We start from the raw sequence: 20,306 nt of genomic DNA on the forward strand, positions 1-20,306 counted from the left end.
ATATATGAAAATCTAAAGGATGCAATCGAACTTAAAGTGACAATACCTAAAGATTGTAAGACAGTATTTTCCAAAAGCTTCTTTAGAGGTAAAAATAATACAATACTAACACACACACTCAACAGAAAACAACCAACATCATTCTTCTAAGATGAAAATATAAAACACGTTTTCTTTATTTCCTGTATATAGACATATACCACTTGAGATTTGGAGAAAAGCACATATGAAGGCTATTTTATGATGATCTCATCAGACAGCTGAATGCAGAGACAGAAAAGTTCTCAATTACAAATAGTAAAAAAAAAAAAAAAATACATTAGAAATTAAATTCTAAAAGATTTCTAACGCAGTTACAGAAGTCTGTCAAATACCAACTGTCTGCAAGTGGCTAATAACGGTTTTCATCTGTACACAAGAAAATTTGTACAAAATAAGAGATCTACCATTCAATAATAGATGGATCATAACAGTACATAATATGTACAATATCAGATGAAGCCATTTAGTAGAAGGACGCGTACTAAAGGACACTTCGCAGTTGTATTTTCTCTCATGAAATGAAACGGAAAGTGAAATTCACCACAATAAAAGCTTCCAGTTATGCTATCGACACCGGAGGAGAAATTAATCTTTCATAGACTAGATCTTTTTAGTTTTCTATGGAAGCTTGTTTCCGCCACAGAATAAAATTTTAAAACATAATTGCGACTTTTTATCTCAGAACTGCGTGGTATAAACTCACAATTCTGACTTTTATATCTCACGATTCTGGCTTTATAACACACAATTGCGACTTTACATCATGCAATTCTCCCAATTGCGAGTTATAAAGTCAGACTTGTGAAATATAAACTGAAATTCTGAGAGAAAAAAGTCAGAATTGCAAGTTTATTTCTCCCAATTGAGAGTTATAAAGTCAGAATTGTGAGATATAAACTCGAAATTAAAAATTTGCATGTTTATAACTTTTTTCAATCGCGAGCAATTACCTTTTTTATTCTGTGGCGGAAAACAAGCTTCAATCGTTTTCAGCACTAGAGCCAGATTTAATTTTGCACATTCAAATCGAACATCGACAAGCTCAAATTAAAAAACCTGCAAGCGTCTAAAAATCACGTGACGTACATACGGGAAAACAAACGCGGACAGAAAAATTGCACCGTAGCTCCAACCAGAAGTGGAAGTTCAAACAATGGTTCAGAGAGGATCCGTAAAGTCGTTCAAGTTTATCAGGAAATGTTTTCTGACTTTTTTTGTGAGCATTTGCATTTGTGTGAAGCCAAAGTAGCAAATTTCAGGACAAAAAAATAAATAAAATAAGGTTTCCTTTATCTAAAAAGGCACTATGCAAATGAAGGCTTGGTCGAAAAAAAGAAAAAAAAAACGCACAGAAAATGTTAACGTTTAATATTGCCGGTTAAAAAGCGAAGATTGGAGGAAGAGATTAACTAACGTAAGGCCGTTCACCATTGTTTGAACAACCAAAATCTCCTGGACGAACTTATTGCCAAGTATCTGGACAAAATAACAAAAACGGAAGGAGCGAGTTCTCTTCATTGCCAAAGAAACGTCACACGATAAAAGACGGAGAAAGAAAGCGAGACAAAAGCAGCGCTGCTCTTCTCGGCCTCCGAACAACCTGAGAATCGTTTGCTCGCTCAGAATGCAGTCGCGGTTCAAGTGCTTTTGCCTGCTTTTCCAGTCGACGCAGGCACGTAACAGCTTAAAACAAGAAGCCAACATACGAACGAACGAACATACACACGAATGAACGCATGTACAAACGAACGTATGAACAAACTAACAAACATACATACGAACAAACGTATGTCCGAACGAACGAACGAATGCATGTATGTACGAACGAACGCATGTACAAAGGAATCAGCGTACGAATGAAGGAACGTACATACGAACGAAAGAACATACGAATGAGTATGTATAAACGACCGTATGTACAAACGAACGTACGTACGTACGAACGAATGTACGAATGAACATACGTACGAACGAACATACGTACATATGAACGAACGAACGTACGTACATATGAACGAACGAACGTACGTACATATGAACGAACGGACATACACACATACGAACGAACATACGAATGAGCGCACGTACGAACAACAGTATGTACAAACGAACGAACATACGTACGAAGGAACGTACATACGAACGTACGTATGAACAAACTACAAACAAACGAACGTACATACAAACGAACGCACATACGAATGAACGCATGTACAAACGAAAGCATGTACAATCTAACAAACGTACATACGAACAAATGTATGTACGAACGAACGTAGGTACGAACCCATGTATGTACGAACGAATGTATGTACAAACGAATCAACGTACGAATGAAAGCATGTATGTACGAACGAACGCATGTACATACGAACAACGTATGAACGAAGGAATGTACATACGAACGAACGAACATACGAATGAGCGCATGTACGAACGACAGTATGTACAAACGATCTAACATACGAACATAAGTATGAACAAACGTACATACGAACGAACGAACATACGAATGAGCGCATGTACGAACGACAGTATGTACAAACAATCTAACATACGAACGTGCATACGAACGCAAGTATGAACAAACGTACATACGAACGAATGAGCGCATATAAGAATGACAGTATGTACAAAAGAACAAACGTACGTACGAATGAATGTATGTACTAACAAACATACGTACATATGAACGAACAAACGAATGAACATACGTATATATGAGCGAACAAACGAAGGAAGGAAAGCATAAGCAGAAAGAGACAGGACTGGAGAGGGTCTGGATGGAGGACGGTCTCCGGTGCGATGCTTCTGGAGGGCAGATCCGGCTGTGTGTGTGTGTGTGTGTGTGTGCGAGTGTGTCACACCGGGGCCACACCGTCCTGCGCGCTGCCGTCGGGTCGAGACTGGGTTTGGTTCTGGTCCTCTAGTGGGGGTCCTGGGGGCCGATCATGTCCTCTGCGCGCCGGTGCGTCTCTAAGGCCTTCATCATGCAGGAGTCCTGCGGGAGCTCAGACTTGCGTCGCATCAGGGGCCGTTCCTTACGCTGGTCTCGCTGGAGCTGAGCGCACACACACACACACACACACACACACGTCAGTCTGATACAGATCCTTTCAAAGCAGGAAAATCAGCCAAGAAAACTTGAAATATGAAATTCTCCACACAAACTTCTTCGTGTTCATTAGGGATGCACCGAATATTCGGCCGGCGGAAATTTTCGGCCGAAAATGGCCCAAAAGTGCATTTTCGGTTTTCGGCCGAAAGACTTTTATCACCGAAACAATACGGCCGAAATGTTGTGATGACGCAAACAGAAACCGCGACCTGCACGTGCTTGTCTGAAGCAACATGTCTGTGGCGTGGACGTATTTCAGTGTATCTGAACCCGCGATGAGACGGAAACCTTGTTTATCCACCTATATCTGCTCTAAACAACGCGGAGACTCGCGCTGCGGAGGCGAAAGTAAACAAGGTAGCGCGAGTCTCCACAGACAGCGCGCGCAACGCTCTTGACCCGCTCGCAACCGGAAACGCATTGTTTAGAGCAGATATAGGTGGATGAAACAATTAAAAATTATAAATAAGACTCGCGCTGCGGACGGAGACAGGCGAAAGTAAACAAGGCAGCGCGAGTCTCCACAAACAGACAAACGGTCGAGGCGTTTATACTTGACGCGCTCTCCGTTGTACTATTCCTTGAAACGACAGGGGACGACTCAAGTAACTGTCCTCTAACCATCAGGAATCGGTTAGAAGAAGAAAGATAAACACATGACAGTGCTTATTTTTTAGTATTCCACCACCAATACAAAAATAATCATGTAAAACCCAGTAAACCCTGAGATTATTACTTGTGACATTACAAAAAAATAATGTATATGGGAACATGTAGAACTAAATGAATGCTCTCTTAAATATTTTCTACATTCACTAAACATGGTTCATTAAGTTTCATGTACATTTGTATTAAACATGGACTATTATTCATTTAAAAAGGCTTTTTATGCTATTGTATGCTAATTTTTTAAAATGTAACGACATGCAAACTGGGTGCTAGTGTGATGAGAAGTTTGCGCTCGGCTTTGTTTTTGAGAGAACGTTTCATTTTAAAACCTTTCTGCAGGCCAGTAGATTATTATTTAATGTACACATGAGTGGGGTCAAGTTAAACATTTTAGTTTGAATTTTATTTTATACGGTGGAATGTGCTAAATAAATATTTGCATAATTTGTAATTGATTTATTCTTTGAAAATGTTATATTAATTTATGCAATTGCAATGCCTTGATTTGAGTAACGTTTGTACACAGTCATAGCCATAAATGCAATGATACTAATAATTGGCATAATTTCTTTCGGTGTTTCGGTTTTCGGCCTTGGTTTCCTCTTTTTCGGTTTTCGGTTTCGGCCAAGAATTTTCATTTCGGTGCATCCCTAGTGTTCATCATTCAACATTATTTACCAATTAATGTAATCCTTCAGAATTAGGCGAGGATGTCCACTGCTGTTAAGAAATTAACACTTTTATTCATCAAGGCCACATTAAACTGATCAAAAGTGACAGTAAGACAGATTATGTTTTAGATAAATGCTGTTCTTTTGAGCTTTATATTCATCAAAGAATCCTGAGAAATAAAATGTAACACTGATAATAATCATAACTGTGTGTTGATCATCAGATCCTCATATTAGAGTGATTTCTGAAGGATCATGTGACACTGAAGACTGGAGTAATGATGATAAATTCACAGGAATAAATTACACTTTACTGTATATTCACTGAAAATCATTATAATATTTCACTATTTTCCAGTATTTTTGATCAGATAAACGCAGCCTTGATGAACAAGGACTTGATTTACCGGAGTGGCTTCTTCTTCTACGGTCTTCTTTAGCATCATGACATCATCGATCATCGGCCCGTCCGTCTCCATGTCCACCGGACTGCTGAGACTCGAGGAGTCCACGTACATGACGAACTACAGCACAAACACTCGTTACTAAAATCAATACATTTATGAAATATCATCTTATATCATTAATTTTCCATAAGAGGTCGGCAGAAACACTCTATATTTACACAGCTTCACAGTATCAGTCAAAACACAATAACAATGTTCGTTTCTTAGTGGAACAACATCCACGTTTGGTAGAGCTTATATCAAGGGGATTACCGATTGGTTTATTAATTTCAATATTTGAATATTGGTTCATTAATTTGAATTTATTAATTTGTAATATTTAATTCAGCTCTAAATATCAATGTAAGATTTTTAAGAATGAAATTGTGAGTTATTTTGAATTTAAGTTAAAAGGAATGTGCTAAAATTACTAATTTACATTTTATTTATTGCTAAAATCTAGTAATTTAAAGGTAAATAAAATTAACTTTTTAAAAAACGCATAAAATAGTATTAAAATTAAATAAAATAAGCTAGAGGTCGACCGATATGTTTTTTTTTTTCAGGCCGATGCCGATACCGATCTTTTGAAATCCGGATTAATGCTGCCGATTTATTTTGGCCGATACTTGCTTGGTTTTTGAAAGATAAAATGTAAAAGAAATGATAATTACTTAACATAGACAAACTTTCTCAACAAAAACATTTATAAAAATGTCCTGAAACATATTACGTGTTTTTGGTTTGTTTTGTTTGTTGACGAAAATCTAGTAATTTAAAGGTAAATAAAATAAACTTTTAAAAAATGCATAAAATAGTATTAAAATTAAATAAAATAAGCTAGAGGTCGACCGATGTTTTTTTTTTTAGGCCGATGCCGATACCGATCTTTTGAAATCCGGGTCGGCCGATTAATGCTGCCGATTTATTTTGGCCGATATTTGCTTGGTTTTTGAAAGATAAAATGTAAAAGAAATGATAATTACTTAACATAGACAAACTTTCTCAACAAAAACATTTATAAAAATGTCCTGAAACATATTACGTGTTTTTGGTTTGTTTTGTTTGTTAAAGAAAATCTAGTAATTTAATGGTAAATAAAATAAACTTTTTAAAAATGCATAAAATAGTATCAAAATTAAAATTAAATAAAAAAATAGGAAGTGATTTTGACCAGTGAGGGAAGGACGAGGGATAATAAAGGAATGATAAAGACAAACGCATATTAATATTAATGACAATATTGTGGCCGATGACAATAGCTGATAATCATCAGTCAGTTTACACGCGTGATTATATTAATAAGTTGCTAATTCTATAATTCTATTCCAGAGTCGCTCACCTGTGGGTTTGATTTGGCCAGATTCTCGATCTTTATCCACGCCTCCTCGCGCTCTTTCCACTTCGCCTTTTCTCTAATGTTCACAGAGAGAGGACAGGTTTACATGCATCAGCAGGCGAGAGTGTGTGTGTGTGTGTGTGTGAGTGTGTGTGTGTGTTTCTTACTTGTTTTTCTCTGCTCTGAACTGCTGGGTGCAGTCGTCGAAGAGCTTCTGGTTCATCTCCATGAACAGCTTCAGGGCGTTATAGATCAGCCCGTGGATCGTCCTGAGCAGCAAGAGGAACACGTTCATCATCACACACACACACACACACACCAAACGAGCTCAACACTGAGTTATGTCTTTACTTCACTTTTTTGGAAATAGGCTGCGCCAGAATTAAACCGTTGGGTTTTACCGTTTTCGAATCCATTCAGACAATTTTCTGATATTTAGAAGAATATTATTAACCAGACAGTTTCTGCTCTCAGTGACTTCCAATGAGGAAGAGCGGTGGGTTTATCTCCAGGGGTTAAGGGTTAATCTGGGACTCACTTATTCCAGTGGGTCTTTGAGTTTCGGTACAGCGACGGGAACATGATGGGGAGGATCCGCGCGGCGTTGTCACTGATCAAACTCATGATGTACTCGTTGTTCCAGTAGTAGAGCGCTCGCTCCGCAACCTGAGGATCACACACACACACACACACACACACACACACGAAATAGGGATGTTTTCACTTTTAGAAACATCCGTTAAAATACGTGTTCTCCATGTTGATCTGAGTTTGCTGTTGAGCTTCTGTAACATTAAACACTACCAATCAAAACAGTTTGGGGTCAGTAAGAATTTTTTTTTTTTTTGGGGAGAAAGAAATAAAATTAGGGCTGTGCAAAAATTAATTTGCATCCAAAATAAAAGTCTGTGTTTACATACTATTTTTCTGTGTGCTGTATATAATTATTTTGTATATATAAAAACACACACATGCATGTATTTATTTAAGAAAATGTGTAATTCATATATAAAATATTTATATTTATATAATATAGATTATGTATTTTTAAATATATACAGAATTTAAGCGCAAATAATTCTTAAATATATACATGCATGTGTGTGTATTTATATATACAAAATAATTATATACAGCACACACACATATATTATGTAAACACAGACTTTTATTTTGGATGCGATTAATCGCAATTAATTTTTGCACAGCCCTAATTAAAATAAATCAATACTTTTATTCATCAAGGATTAATTACATTTATCAAAAGTGTCAGTAAAGACATTCATAACGTTACAAAAGATTCTATTTCGGGTAAACGCTGTTCTATACTCGTCACTTCAACACTGTTAATGATCATAACTGTGTTGATCATCAGATCCTCATATTAGAGTGATTTCTGGAGGATCATGTGACACTGAAGACTGGAGTAATGATGATGAACATTCACAGGAATAAATTACACTTCACTGTATTTTCACATAGTGATGATTTACATTAGAATAATATTTCACGATATTACTGTTTTTTTGTTGTTGTATTTTTAATGAAATAAATGCAGCCTTGCTGAGCAGAAGAGACTACTTTTAAAGACATATAAAACCATTACCGATCCCAAACGTTTGACTGGCAGTGTGTGCGTGTGTGTGTGTGAGTTTGAGCGCACCTGGAAATGTGGACTTGAGACGCATTTGGCCAGCTGTCTGAAGAGCGGCTCCATCACCTTCACGAACTCCGACGGCTCGATGACGTCCAGGATCTCCTCCAGCTCATTCAGAAACATCACTTCCTTCGGGCTGTGAGTCTTCGGCCAGTACTTGAGCAGAGCCATCACCACCTGCAGCACATCGAGATATTATATTATATATAAATATTAACCAGACTTCAGCTGATAACATTACCAGGTCATGCTGGTTTGGAACATTTATAAAGGTTTCTTCTAACATTGGTTTTGTTAACATTCTTTTTTTTATGAATGATTGAGGCATTTATGTAGCGCTTTCATATGTACTGCATGTTTAAAGATTTATTTGAACTTTTGTTTTAAAGAAATCATTTAAAGTTTGTTTAAACATTTTTGTGCAACAATTTACAATAAGTTTGCAGTTTAAGTTTAAAAACATTTTTGTATTTTTCATATAAATTTTTAAACTGTTATATACTAAACTGTTACTAGACGCATCAAAATTTCAAATTTTAAATATATTTCAAAATTTAAATCATAAATGTTTTTAAAGTAACAATTTACAATCAGTTTGCGGTTTAAGTTTTAAAACATTTTTGTTTTTATAATTTTTTTTTAAAGATTTCTTTTTACATTCATGTTACTAAACACATCAAAATGTGTTTAAAAACAAAAAATTTAATATATAAAACAATTTACAATAAGTGCAGTTTAAAAACATTTAAAACATTGTTTTTACATTTTTAAAGATTTCTTTTTACATTCGTGTTTCTAAGCACATCAAACGTGTTTAAAAACAAACATGTAAGTATAAAATATTTTTATGTTTTTAAAGTACAAAAAAAGTTGCAGATTATTGTATAAAGTACAATAAGTCTGCAGTTTAAGTTTAAAAACATTTTAACGATTTATTTTTACATTTATTTTGTTACACATCAAAACAAAAAATATAAATATATAAAATGTAACAATTTACAGCAAGTTAGCAATTTAAGTTCGAAACATTTGTTTTTATAAATTTTTAAAGATGTCTTTTCTTTTCACATTTATGTTATTAAAAACAAAAAAATTTGTTTATAAACAAAACGTGTAAATATATAAAATATTTAGTTTTTCAAGTAACAATTTACATGTTTGCAGTTATTAAAGATCAAAAACGTGTTTAAAAACAATCAAATGAATGTATAAAACATTTTTATTCATTGCGTTTTAAAAGAAACAATAAACTTTGCAATGACTTAAGTTAAAACATTTTTGCTTTAACTGTTTTTGGGGGTAACGTTTTAAAAAACGGTCTTAAACACAAAAATAACAAGCAATGTTTCTTTTTTTCTTGAGCTTTCCTGGCGCTTGCAACGCCAAGGTCATGGGTTCAATTCCCAGGGAAATGTAAAAGAATGTTAAAAAAAAGAAATGTGACCCTTGAAATGTAATGCAAGTCGCTTGTAAATAATGTAAATGTAAACAAAGGAAATGCATAAGGTGAACACTAGATGGCGCTGAAACCCACCGGCTCAGTCAGAGTGCTGTCCTTCTCTAGAAACTGCACCACACAGTACGCCAGCTGAAACACAACAAGCACAACACTCTTCAGACTAAAACACAACTTTAGGGATAAAAGAAACTAAAGCCTTTATAAAAATCATTAAGGTATTTAAAAAAAAATTAGGACATAATTTTTATGACAATTTAGCACAATTTCCCCCAAAATTCACATTATTGTAATAAAAAAGGACGTTTAACTTTTGAGTTTGTATGTAATTCCCATTTTTCTCAATGAACATATTTCTTAATGAGAATGTAATGTAATTTGTGCTGAATTAAAGTAACAATACAAGACAAATACAAATATCATTTTACATTTTTTTAAAAATAATTATTAGGGCTGTGCAAAAATTAACTGCGATTAATTGCATCCAAAATAAAAGTCTGTGTTTACATAATATATTTGTGTGTGCTGTATATAATTATTTTGTATATATAAATGCCTATGCATGCATGTATATATTTAAGAATTATTTGCGCTTAAATTCTGTGTATATATATAAATATATATATAAAAATACATAATCTATATTATATAAATATAAATATTTTATATATGAATAACACATTTTGTTAAATATACATGCATGTGTGTGTATTTATATATACAAAATAATTATATACAGCACACACAAATATATTATGTAAACACAGACTTTTATTTTGGATGCGATTAATCGCAATTAATTTTTGCACAGCCCTAATAAATATGTAACTATATATATGTAAATATTTATTTATGTGTTATGTATGTTTGTGTTATATATATATATATATATATATATATATATATATATATACATACACGTTAATATTTAATTTGTAGATAATATATATTAATTACATATATTAAATATTATAGATATTATAGACAAATATATATATGAAATAACCACAGCACAAAAATAAAAAAATGTGTGAATTTTTTTTTTTGCTTAGTTAGCATGAAACACAAACTGTTCTTCTGCATTATTTTAAATGTACTTTAAGTTACAAAAAAATACAACATTATTTTTAAAATACCAATGGACATAAACCGCAGACACACGGCGACCGTACCTGTGGGTGATACACACTGAGGGACTTCACTTTATGCAAAGGTAACAAGACTTTTAAAAGGAAGATTTTGTGCTCTTCTTTCAGCGGTAAGGCGAAGCCGTTGATTATGCTGGGAACAGGAAGGAAGAGGCATGGATCAGAAACAGCAAATAATCACACAAACTCCAGCCTTTCAGATTTAAGACGCACTAAAACCCGACACACGTTTCATACCTTCCTAAGATTTCCAGTAATTCGGCTATTCCATTATGATGCTCCGTTTCATAGATGAACCTGCATGGAGATAAAAATCAGATAATCTGCAGAACGATAATTATAGCAGACAACACAGCAAGCTCATCACTGAATCACAATAGACTCCATTTCAGTCATTAAAACCAATTATCCCAAAGAGAAATTAATCAAAACATCAACATTTCTTCTGGGCATGTGAGCAGCAAAATAATATATGAATCAGTCATTTCATGATTTGGATGATAAATAGATTAAGACCACACAATGATGTGGATATTGAAATGACTGGCAATTATAGCCTAAATATCTGGGACAACTAAGTTTTGAAGCAAATGTATCGATTGTTTGAAAAAAAAAAATTGTTGTTTCAACAAAGACTGTTTTTTTTTATTTAGGGAAGATGAAAACATTCAATAAATGCTTTAAGATAATGACTATTATGGAAGTCTTTTATAGAATCAGTTTGTTCCTCTTGTATTGTAGTTTGGGTTGGCTTGTTAAGAGTCTTGTTAAAGGAGTAGTTCACTTTAAAAAAAAACTTATAAAAAATAACTTTTGCTCATCCAAGATGTCCATGTCTTTCTTTCTTCAGTCGAAAAGAAATTAAGATTTTTGATAAACATTCCAGGATTTTCTCCATATAATGGACTTCAATGGGGACCAAACGGCTCAAGGTCCAAAAGACAGTTTCAGTGCAAACTGTTCAAAGGGCTTTAAACGATTCCAGACGATGAATAAAGGTCTTATCAAGCGAAACAATCGCTCATTTATTAAATAAAAAGTTTAAGTTTTATAAGCACAAATGCTCGTCTTGCTCTGTTCTGTGATGCGCGTTCGTGACTCTCCTGTTCGAACTCGTTCATCAAAATGAACGAATCTTTTTTCGAGTCATTTGGTTCATTCATCGATCGTTTCGCTTGATAAGACCCTTATTCATCGTCTGGTGTCGTTTAAAGCCCTTTGAACAGTTTGCACTGAAACTCTCATTTGGACCTTGAACCGTTTGGTCCCCATTGAAGTCCATTATATGGAGAAAATCCTGGAATGTTTTCATCAAAAACCTTCATTTCTTTTCAACTGAAGAAAGAAAGACATGGACATCTTGGATGACACGGGGGCGAGTAAATTATCAGCAAAAGTTTTTTTTAAAGTGAACTACTCCTTTAAGGTTGCAGGAAAGGTTATAGGTGTATATATTGATATTTATCATAAACAGGTTTTGATTAAGACATTCAATTTTACAAAATTGATCAATTTTGGAAAATAAATAAATAAATTTGTGTCGGTGGCTGTTGGTCTATTGAACGCTTCATAGAACGCTTCATTCGTTTTTTGTGTGTGTGTTTATCTATGTATGAACTATGATGTGTATTATGTATTGTGTTTTTGTTACATTTTGCATAGTTTCAAGTAAACAAAGAAACAGCGAGTCTCACCTATAGAAAATGTTATTGATCTGTTTCCTGATGTAAGCTCTGAGACCCAGGAACTTCCCGTAGATCCGGTGGAGAGTCGTCTTCAGGAAGTCCCGCTCTCGAGGGTCTTCACTATCGAACAGGTCCAGGAGCTGCAGTCCAATCACACATCAATCCGTTAAAATGATGAATTAATCAATCTCAGTAAACATGCAAACAGTGCAGAATGATGCACAGAGTCATGAAACACTAAACTACACTTATCAAAACTAAAACGGTCTTTCATGAGCCTTTAAAACTAACATTGTGATTGAGGGTGACGCACAAAACTGCATTAAATACAGAAACTGGCAATATAATAATGCAGGGAAATTAAACTCACACATTGAATAAGTACATTCATGATTGGTCGACGGCAAACTTGACATGAACGCAAACGTACCTGCATCACAAACTTCTGGTCGATGTATTTCTTGGCTATGTTTGGTTGGAAGTCTGGAGACTCTAAAAAACGCAGGAAAAACTCATAGACGAGCTGCGGAAAGAGGAACAGATGCATGCTTTTAAAACCACTTTCATCCACAGCGCTATTAGTGGGGAAATACTTTATATTTCATTACAATTATGCACATTTTACCCCCACATTTTTGTATTAAAGAAGTTTAGATTGGCTTACAGATATGAAAACCTTTTCACAATATTCTAATTTTGACTTTGGGGTTTTCATATCTGTAATCCATAATCATCAATTACAGTGGTGTGAATAAGTTTGGACACCCATGCTAAAGTTGCCTAAAAAGAGGAATAAAAAAATCATCTTTTGGATATTGATCTTAATGCCTTAATTAGAAAAATGAGGAAAACTCCAACCTTTAAGGACACCAATTTTCTTTGTGAATGAATAATGTATCATAAATAAATAAATGTTTTTCCTTAAAATACAGGGTGCGTAAGTCAGGACACCCCTATGTTAAATTCCCATAGAGTCAGGCAGATTTTTATTTTTAAAACGTTAAAGTTTTCCTCATTTTTCTAATTAAGGCATTAAGATCAATATCCAAAAGATGATTTTTTATTCCTCTTTTTAGGCAACTTTAGCACTTATTCACATCACTTTATAACACATAAAGCTTGAAATATCTCACTTTGCATGTAATGAGTCTATATAATGTATTAGTTTCACCTTTTAAGTTGAATTACTGAAATAAATGAACTTTTGCACCATATTCTGATTTTATGAGGTTCACCTGTATACATGATTTGTGTGTGTGTGTTTGACCTGCAGGTGTGGCCAGGCCGCCTCGAGCGTGGGCTCGTCTTCCTCCGGGTCGAACTCGGCGCCGGTCGGGTTCGATGAAGGCGGTAACGTCCTAAACATGTTGATTGCAAACTGAAAAGGAAACCGCATAAAACTCATAAACGTGGTGATGAAGATGAGCAGAACTCAGTGGATGTGTGACTGGTTTTGTCCGTCCCTGTTGGACTCTCACACATGAATTATGTTGAATATCTGTCAGCTGTTCAATTAGATAATACCAGTTTAGCTCAACCAGTGACCAATGAACCACTGAACGTGTGTGTGTGTGTGTGTGAATGACAGAAAACACACTTCAGCAGAACATCATCAGCTCACAGGAATAGCCTCTCTAAACCTCAAAGAAGTGCCATCAAGACATCGAAGCAGAAATAAGGGAGAAACACCAGGAACTCTGTGTCTTTCTCTGCCATTAATGCTTGGATAACACACCACGTCTCCGTCCATTAATAATAATAATGTCTAGTGCGGTGCATGGCTGTGATAGAGGTTATAAACCTACCAATGTCCGTTGCCTTCACTCTCAGAAAAAAGGTACAAAAGCTGTCACTGGGGCTGTACCTTTTCAAAAGGTACACTTTTGTATCCAAAGGCTACATATTGGTACCATAGTGGTACATATTAGCACCTAAAATGTACATATTAGCACCTAAAATGTACATATTACCACCTAAAATTGACATAATACCACCTAAAATGTACATATTACCACCTAAAATGTACATATTACCACCTAAAATTGACATAATACCTACTAAAATGTACATATTAGCACCTAAAATGTACATATTAGCACCTAAATGTATATAATAGCACCTAAAATGTACATATTACCACTTAAAATGTACATATTAGCACCTAAAATGTACATATTAGCACCTAAAATGTATATATTAACACCTAAAATTGATATATTACCACCTAAAATGTACTTATTAACACCTAAAATGTACATATTAGCACCTAAAATGGACAAAAGTTGACCTTTTGAAAAGGTACAGCCCCAGTGACAGCTTTTGTACCTTTTTTTCTGAGAGTGCAGATTTTTGGAATGACTTATCGCGAGAGAAAAAAGACGTAAGACGTTTTAGTCGCATAACATCGGTTAATGGAAACACAGTCATTTCGCAATAGTTTTTTATCGACATTTGGAAAATATCGCAAAAGTTTTGCACAAATCTGTAATGGAAACGCGCCTACTGTAGTCTCTGTATGAAGAATATCTGTGTGTAATATAGTGCAGTTTACTTTATTCTGCTCTCCTCACTCACACACATGAACTATAGTGTCCTGATCACACTAGTGAAAACATTAAAAATTAAATCTGGTGTGTGAATAATTATGGTTTGACTGTATACATGTATATACACATAACGCACCAGCGCTGGTTTGATTAATGAAACGTGGCACCAATGAATCCTAAGAAAGGGTTTTAATCCTCCCGATCGCATCACTTTGAAGTTCTCGGCTTTAATCATCAAAGTGTGTGTGTGTGTGTTTGCGCTTGAGAACATATTATCATGCTTATTTTTGCGGGTCCATTTGCACTTGGATAGGCCACGGCTGGGCATCAGCTGAGGACTCGACACACATCAAAGAGATCCAGCCGGGCGATCGCAGGAACGGGCCTTACAAGGGCAGACCGGCCCGAACCACTTCCACATCACTAGTCACATTTCACCTGCACTGAAGCCGATCGCTATACTCCATCATCAGACAACATTAATAGAAAAATCACGAATGTTGAATATGATCATCAGGCTTTTGAGGAAGGTGTTCATCTGTCAATCATTATATATTTGGATCATAAATCTAATGCCTGGTTCAGATTACATGATTTTTTTTTGTTTGTTACGATAGTCACCGTCAGATAACACTATTTTTTTTGTTTGTTACGATAGTCACGGTCAGATTACACGATTTTTTTTGTTTGTTACGATAGTCACGGTCAGATTACACGATTTTTTTTGTTTGTTACGATAGTCACGGTCAGATAACACTATTTTTTTGTTTGTTACGATAGTCACGGTCAGATTACACGATTTTTTTTTTGTTTGTTACGATAGTCACCGTCAGATAACACTATTTTTTTTGTTTGTTACGATAGTCACGGTCAGATTACACGATTTTTTTTTTGTTACGATAGTCACCGTCAGATTACACGATTTTTTTTTGTTTGTTACGATAGTCACCGTCAGATAACACTATTTTTTTTGTTTGTTACGATAGTCACGGTCAGATTACACGATTTTTTTTTTGTTACGATAGTCACTGTCAGATTACACGATTTTTGTTTGTTTGTTACGATAGTCACCGTCAGATAACACTATTTTTTTTGTTTGTTACGATAGTCACGGTCAGATTACACGATTTTTTTTTTTGTTACGATAGTCACGGTCAGATTACAAGATTTTTTTTTGTTTGTTACGATAGTCACTGTCAGATTACACGATTTTTGTTTGTTTGTTACGATAGTCACGGTCAGATTACACGATTTTTATTGTTCGTTACGATAGTCACTGTCAGATTACATGTTTTTTTTGTTTTTGTTACGATAGTCACGGTCAGATTACACGATTTTTTTGTTTGTTACGATAGTCACCGTCAGATTACACGATTTTTTTTGTTTGTTACGCTAGTCACGGTCAGATTACACAATTTTTTTTGTTTGTTACGATAGTCACGGTCAGATTACACGATTTTTTTTTTTTTTGTCACGATAGTCACCGTCAGATTACACGATTTTTTTTTGTTTGTTACGATAGTCACTGTCAGATTACACGATTTTTTTGTTTGTTTGTTACGATAGTCACTGTCAGATTACACGATTTTTTTTTTGTTCGTTACGATAGTCACTGTCAGATTACACGATTTTTTTTTGTTACGATAGTCACTGTCAGATTAAACGATTTTTTTTTTGTTTGTTACGATAGTCAGTCAGATTACACGATTTTTGTTTGTTTGTTACGATAGTCACGGTCAGATTACACGATTTTTATTGTTCGTTACGATAGTCACTGTCAGATTACATGTTTTTTTTGTTTTTGTTACGATAGTCACGGTCAGATTACACGATTTTTTTGTTTGTTACGATAGTCACCGTCAGATTACACGATTTTTTTTGTTTGTTACGCTAGTCACGGTCAGATTACACGATTTTTTTTGTTTGTTACGATAGTCACGGTCAGATTACACGATTTTTTTTTTTGTCACGATAGTCACCGTCAGATTACACGATTTTTTTTTGTTTGTTACGATAGTCACTGTCAGATTACACGATTTTTTTGTTTGTTTGTTACGATAGTCACGGTCAGATTACACGATTTTTTTTTTGTTCGTTACGATAGTCACTGTCAGATTACACGATTTTTTTTTGTTACGATAGTCACTGTCAGATTAAACGATTTTTTTTTTGTTTGTTACGATAGTCACTGTCAGATTACACGATTTTTTGTTGTTGTTACGATAGTCACCGTCAGATTACACGATTTTTTTTGTTGTTACGATAGTCACCGTCAGATTACACGATTTTTTTTGTTTTGTTACGATAGTCACTGTCAGATTACACGATTTTTTTTGTTTGTTACGCTAGTCACGGTCAGATTACACGATTTTTGTTTGTTTGTTACGATAGTCACTGTCAGATTACACGATTTTTTTTGTTCGTTACGATAGTCACCATCAGATTACACGATTTTTTTTGTTTGTTACGATAGTCACTGTCAGATTAAACGATTTTTTTTTTTTTGTTACGATAGTCACGGTCAGATTACACGATTTTTGTTTGTTTGTTACGATAGTCACTGTCAGATTACACGATTTTTTTTGTTCGTTACGATAGTCACCATCAGATTACACGATTTTTTTTGTTTTGTTACGATAGTCACTGTCAGATTACACGATTTTTTTTGTTTGTTACGATAGTCACTGTCAGATTACACGATTTTTTTTGTTGTTACGATAGTCACCGTCAGATTACACGATTTTTTTTGTTGTTACGATAGTCACCGTCAGATTACACGATTTTTTTTGTTTTGTTACGATAGTCACTGTCAGATTACACGATTTTTTTTGTTTGTTACGCTAGTCACGGTCAGATTACACGATTTTTGTTTGTTTGTTACGATAGTCACTGTCAGATTACACGATTTTTTTTGTTCGTTACGATAGTCACCATCAGATTACACGATTTTTTTTGTTTGTTACGATAGTCACTGTCAGATTAAACGATTTTTTTTTTTTTTACGATAGTCACGGTCAGATTACACGATTTTTGTTTGTTTGTTACGATAGTCACTGTCAGATTACACGATTTTTTTTGTTCGTTACGATAGTCACCATCAGATTACACGATTTTTTTTGTTTTGTTACGATAGTCACTGTCAGATTAAACGATTTTTTTTTTGTTTGTTACGATAGTCACTGTCAGATTACACGATTTTTTTTGTTGTTACGATAGTCACCGTCAGATTACACGATTTTTTTTGTTGTTACGATAGTCACCGTCAGATTACACGATTTTTTTTGTTTTGTTACGATAGTCACTGTCAGATTACACGATTTTTTTTGTTTGTTACGCTAGTCACGGTCAGATTACACGATTTTTCTTTGTTTGTTACGATAGTCACTGTCAGATTACACGATTTTTTTTGTTCGTTACGATAGTCACCATCAGATTACACGATTTTTTTTGTTTGTTACGATAGTCACTGTCAGATTAAACGATTTTTTTTTTTTTGTTACGATAGTCACGGTCAGATTACACGATTTTTGTTTGTTACGATAGTCACTGTCAGATTACACGATTTTTTTTGTTCGTTACGATAGTCACCATCAGATTACACGATTTTTTTTGTTTTGTTACGATAGTCACTGTCAGATTACACGATTTTTTTTGTTTGTTACGCTAGTCACGGTCAGATTACACGATTTTTTGTTTGTTTGTTACGATAGTCACTGTCAGATTACACGATTTTTTTTGTTTGTTACGCTAGTCACGGTCAGATTACACGATTTTTGTTTGTTTGTTACGATAGTCACTGTCAGATTACACGATTTTTTGTTTGTTTGTTACGATAGTCACTGTCAGATTACACGATTTTTTTTGTTCGTTACGATAGTCACCATCAGATTACACGATTTTTTTTGTTTTGTTACGATAGTCTGTCAGATTACACGATTTTTTTTTTTTGTTACGCTAGTCACGGTCAGATTACACGATTTTTTGTTTGTTTGTTACGATAGTCACGGTCAGATTACACGATTTTTTTTTTTTGTTACGATAGTCACCGTCAGATTACACGATTTTTTTTTGTTTGTTACGATAGTCACTGTCAGATTAAACGATTTTTTTTCGTTTGTTATGATAGTCACTGTCAGATTAAATGATTTTTTTTTGTTTGTTACGATGGTCACTGTCAGATTACACGATTTTTTTTTGTTTGTTACGATAGTCACTGTCAGATTAAACGATTTTTTTTTGTTTGTTACGATAGTCACTGTCAGATTACACGATTTTGACTCCTAATCTTGTCGTGTTGTGGATGAGAACATGTCAGACTACACGTTGCTTCCTGACCCGTCTTTAACGGCGCGCGTGATGTCATCGAGAAGGCGAAACTAAACTAGCAGCGAGTGACTTCCGGAAACGAACGTAAACAAACAGTGGATGAAGCGGTGAGTGTTGTGTTGGCTGTCCTGTGTTCAGGAAAAAGTAAAAAAAAGAAAGAAAACCCGACATGGACACGCTCCTGGACGGTATGGGCTGTCAATCCTCCAAAGAGAACTTGAGGTAAAATACTGTTTTCTTATATATTTTTACTTGTAGTTTTAACGTTAGCACCATCGTCTCGCCATTTTTGAAAGCTTCTGTGCTCCTATTGGTCAACCTCATGAACGCACACGTCAACCCGTTCACGTAAACACTACATTCAGAATCATCAATCGGAATGAAACCAGTCCGATTGAAACACAAGTTGTGCATGTGTGTGTGTGTGTACTCACCATGTGGACCACCTCTGGATAGATGGGCTCGGTGATGACGTTCCTGTTGTGTGTGATGTACTCCACCATCTCGCTGAGCGCCGCCCGCTTCACCTCCTTCCACTTCAGGTCGCTCAGCGGGTCCGACACGAAGTCGAAGAGAACGCAGCACTGCCGCAGTTTCTGCACGAACAGCTTCTCCTGCTCGGCCGGGGCAACATCTGCAAAGTCACGGCCTTCGGTTACACACACAACACTACATATACACTATAACTAACGATAGTTTTCCAGGTTAATGGGAGTGTTTGTCCGTGACGATGCTATTTTAGAAGCGTTTTCGAGTTTTTCTGCGACGTCGCGCTGGAACAACAAACACAAAGTGTGCCGACGCTAATCTCAGGCGCTGTTTATGTGCTTTATTTACTGTTAAAAGCGTGTCATGTGACTCTGAATATCAGTTAGTGCTCCAGCTGTAAGAGAACTACGGATAATTCAGATCTAGAAATTAAACAAACAAGTGTATTCTTTGACAAAGATTGTTTTAGTAACTCCAGCAGATTTTCACTTTCGACGTAACCAAATTTATGTAAACCTTGTGTGTATTTGACAAAATCAGCGCAATAAGACTCTAAAGATAACTTAGTCCAGTATGCAGGCCTGTATCCAGACTCAAAATACGTGATTATCGTTTAAATTTAAGTTGCCGGCGCTCATGCTTCGTTCACGGTCGTCACGTGCGCACAGGAAACACGCCACCCTATCGGCGGGAATATTCACATCTGCCCATGCC

The 20,306-nt window shown here is 35.2% G+C and overlaps 1 protein-coding gene across 4 annotated transcripts in view; it reads right to left on the reverse strand.

Annotated features, from left to right (window-relative positions):
- Nucleotides 1–152: 152 nt before the first annotated feature.
- The window catches only part of ppp2r5cb (protein phosphatase 2, regulatory subunit B', gamma b), a 27,946-nt gene continuing 7,792 nt past the window's right edge, over nt 153–20,306 (reverse strand). For 2 of the 4 annotated variants that reach the window (XM_039690059.2, XM_039690062.2), the window contains 13 exons: nt 19,538–19,737; nt 13,499–13,609; nt 12,662–12,754; nt 12,241–12,371; nt 10,784–10,843; nt 10,571–10,679; nt 9,477–9,530; nt 7,949–8,119; nt 6,824–6,951; nt 6,453–6,554; nt 6,289–6,361; nt 4,908–5,024; nt 153–3,103 (listed from right to left, as the gene is read on the reverse strand). In XM_039690059.2, coding sequence (XP_039545993.1) covers nt 2,969–3,103; nt 4,908–5,024; nt 6,289–6,361; nt 6,453–6,554; nt 6,824–6,951; nt 7,949–8,119; nt 9,477–9,530; nt 10,571–10,679; nt 10,784–10,843; nt 12,241–12,371; nt 12,662–12,754; nt 13,499–13,609; nt 19,538–19,737 — 1,484 coding nt within the window. In that variant the 3' untranslated portion in view covers nt 153–2,968. Of the gene's footprint in view, nt 3,104–4,507; nt 4,550–4,907; nt 5,025–6,288; nt 6,362–6,452; nt 6,555–6,823; nt 6,952–7,948; nt 8,120–9,476; nt 9,531–10,570; nt 10,680–10,783; nt 10,844–12,240; nt 12,372–12,661; nt 12,755–13,498; nt 13,610–19,537; nt 19,738–20,306 lie in introns of all 4 variants that reach the window. The other 2 variants (XM_039690060.2, XM_089118982.1) reach the window with 2 other exon arrangements.

Source organism: Pimephales promelas, chromosome 13, assembly GCF_988280905.1.
Source record: "Pimephales promelas chromosome 13, fPimPro1.hap1.1, whole genome shotgun sequence".
Taxonomy (NCBI): Eukaryota; Metazoa; Chordata; class Actinopteri; order Cypriniformes; family Leuciscidae; genus Pimephales; species Pimephales promelas.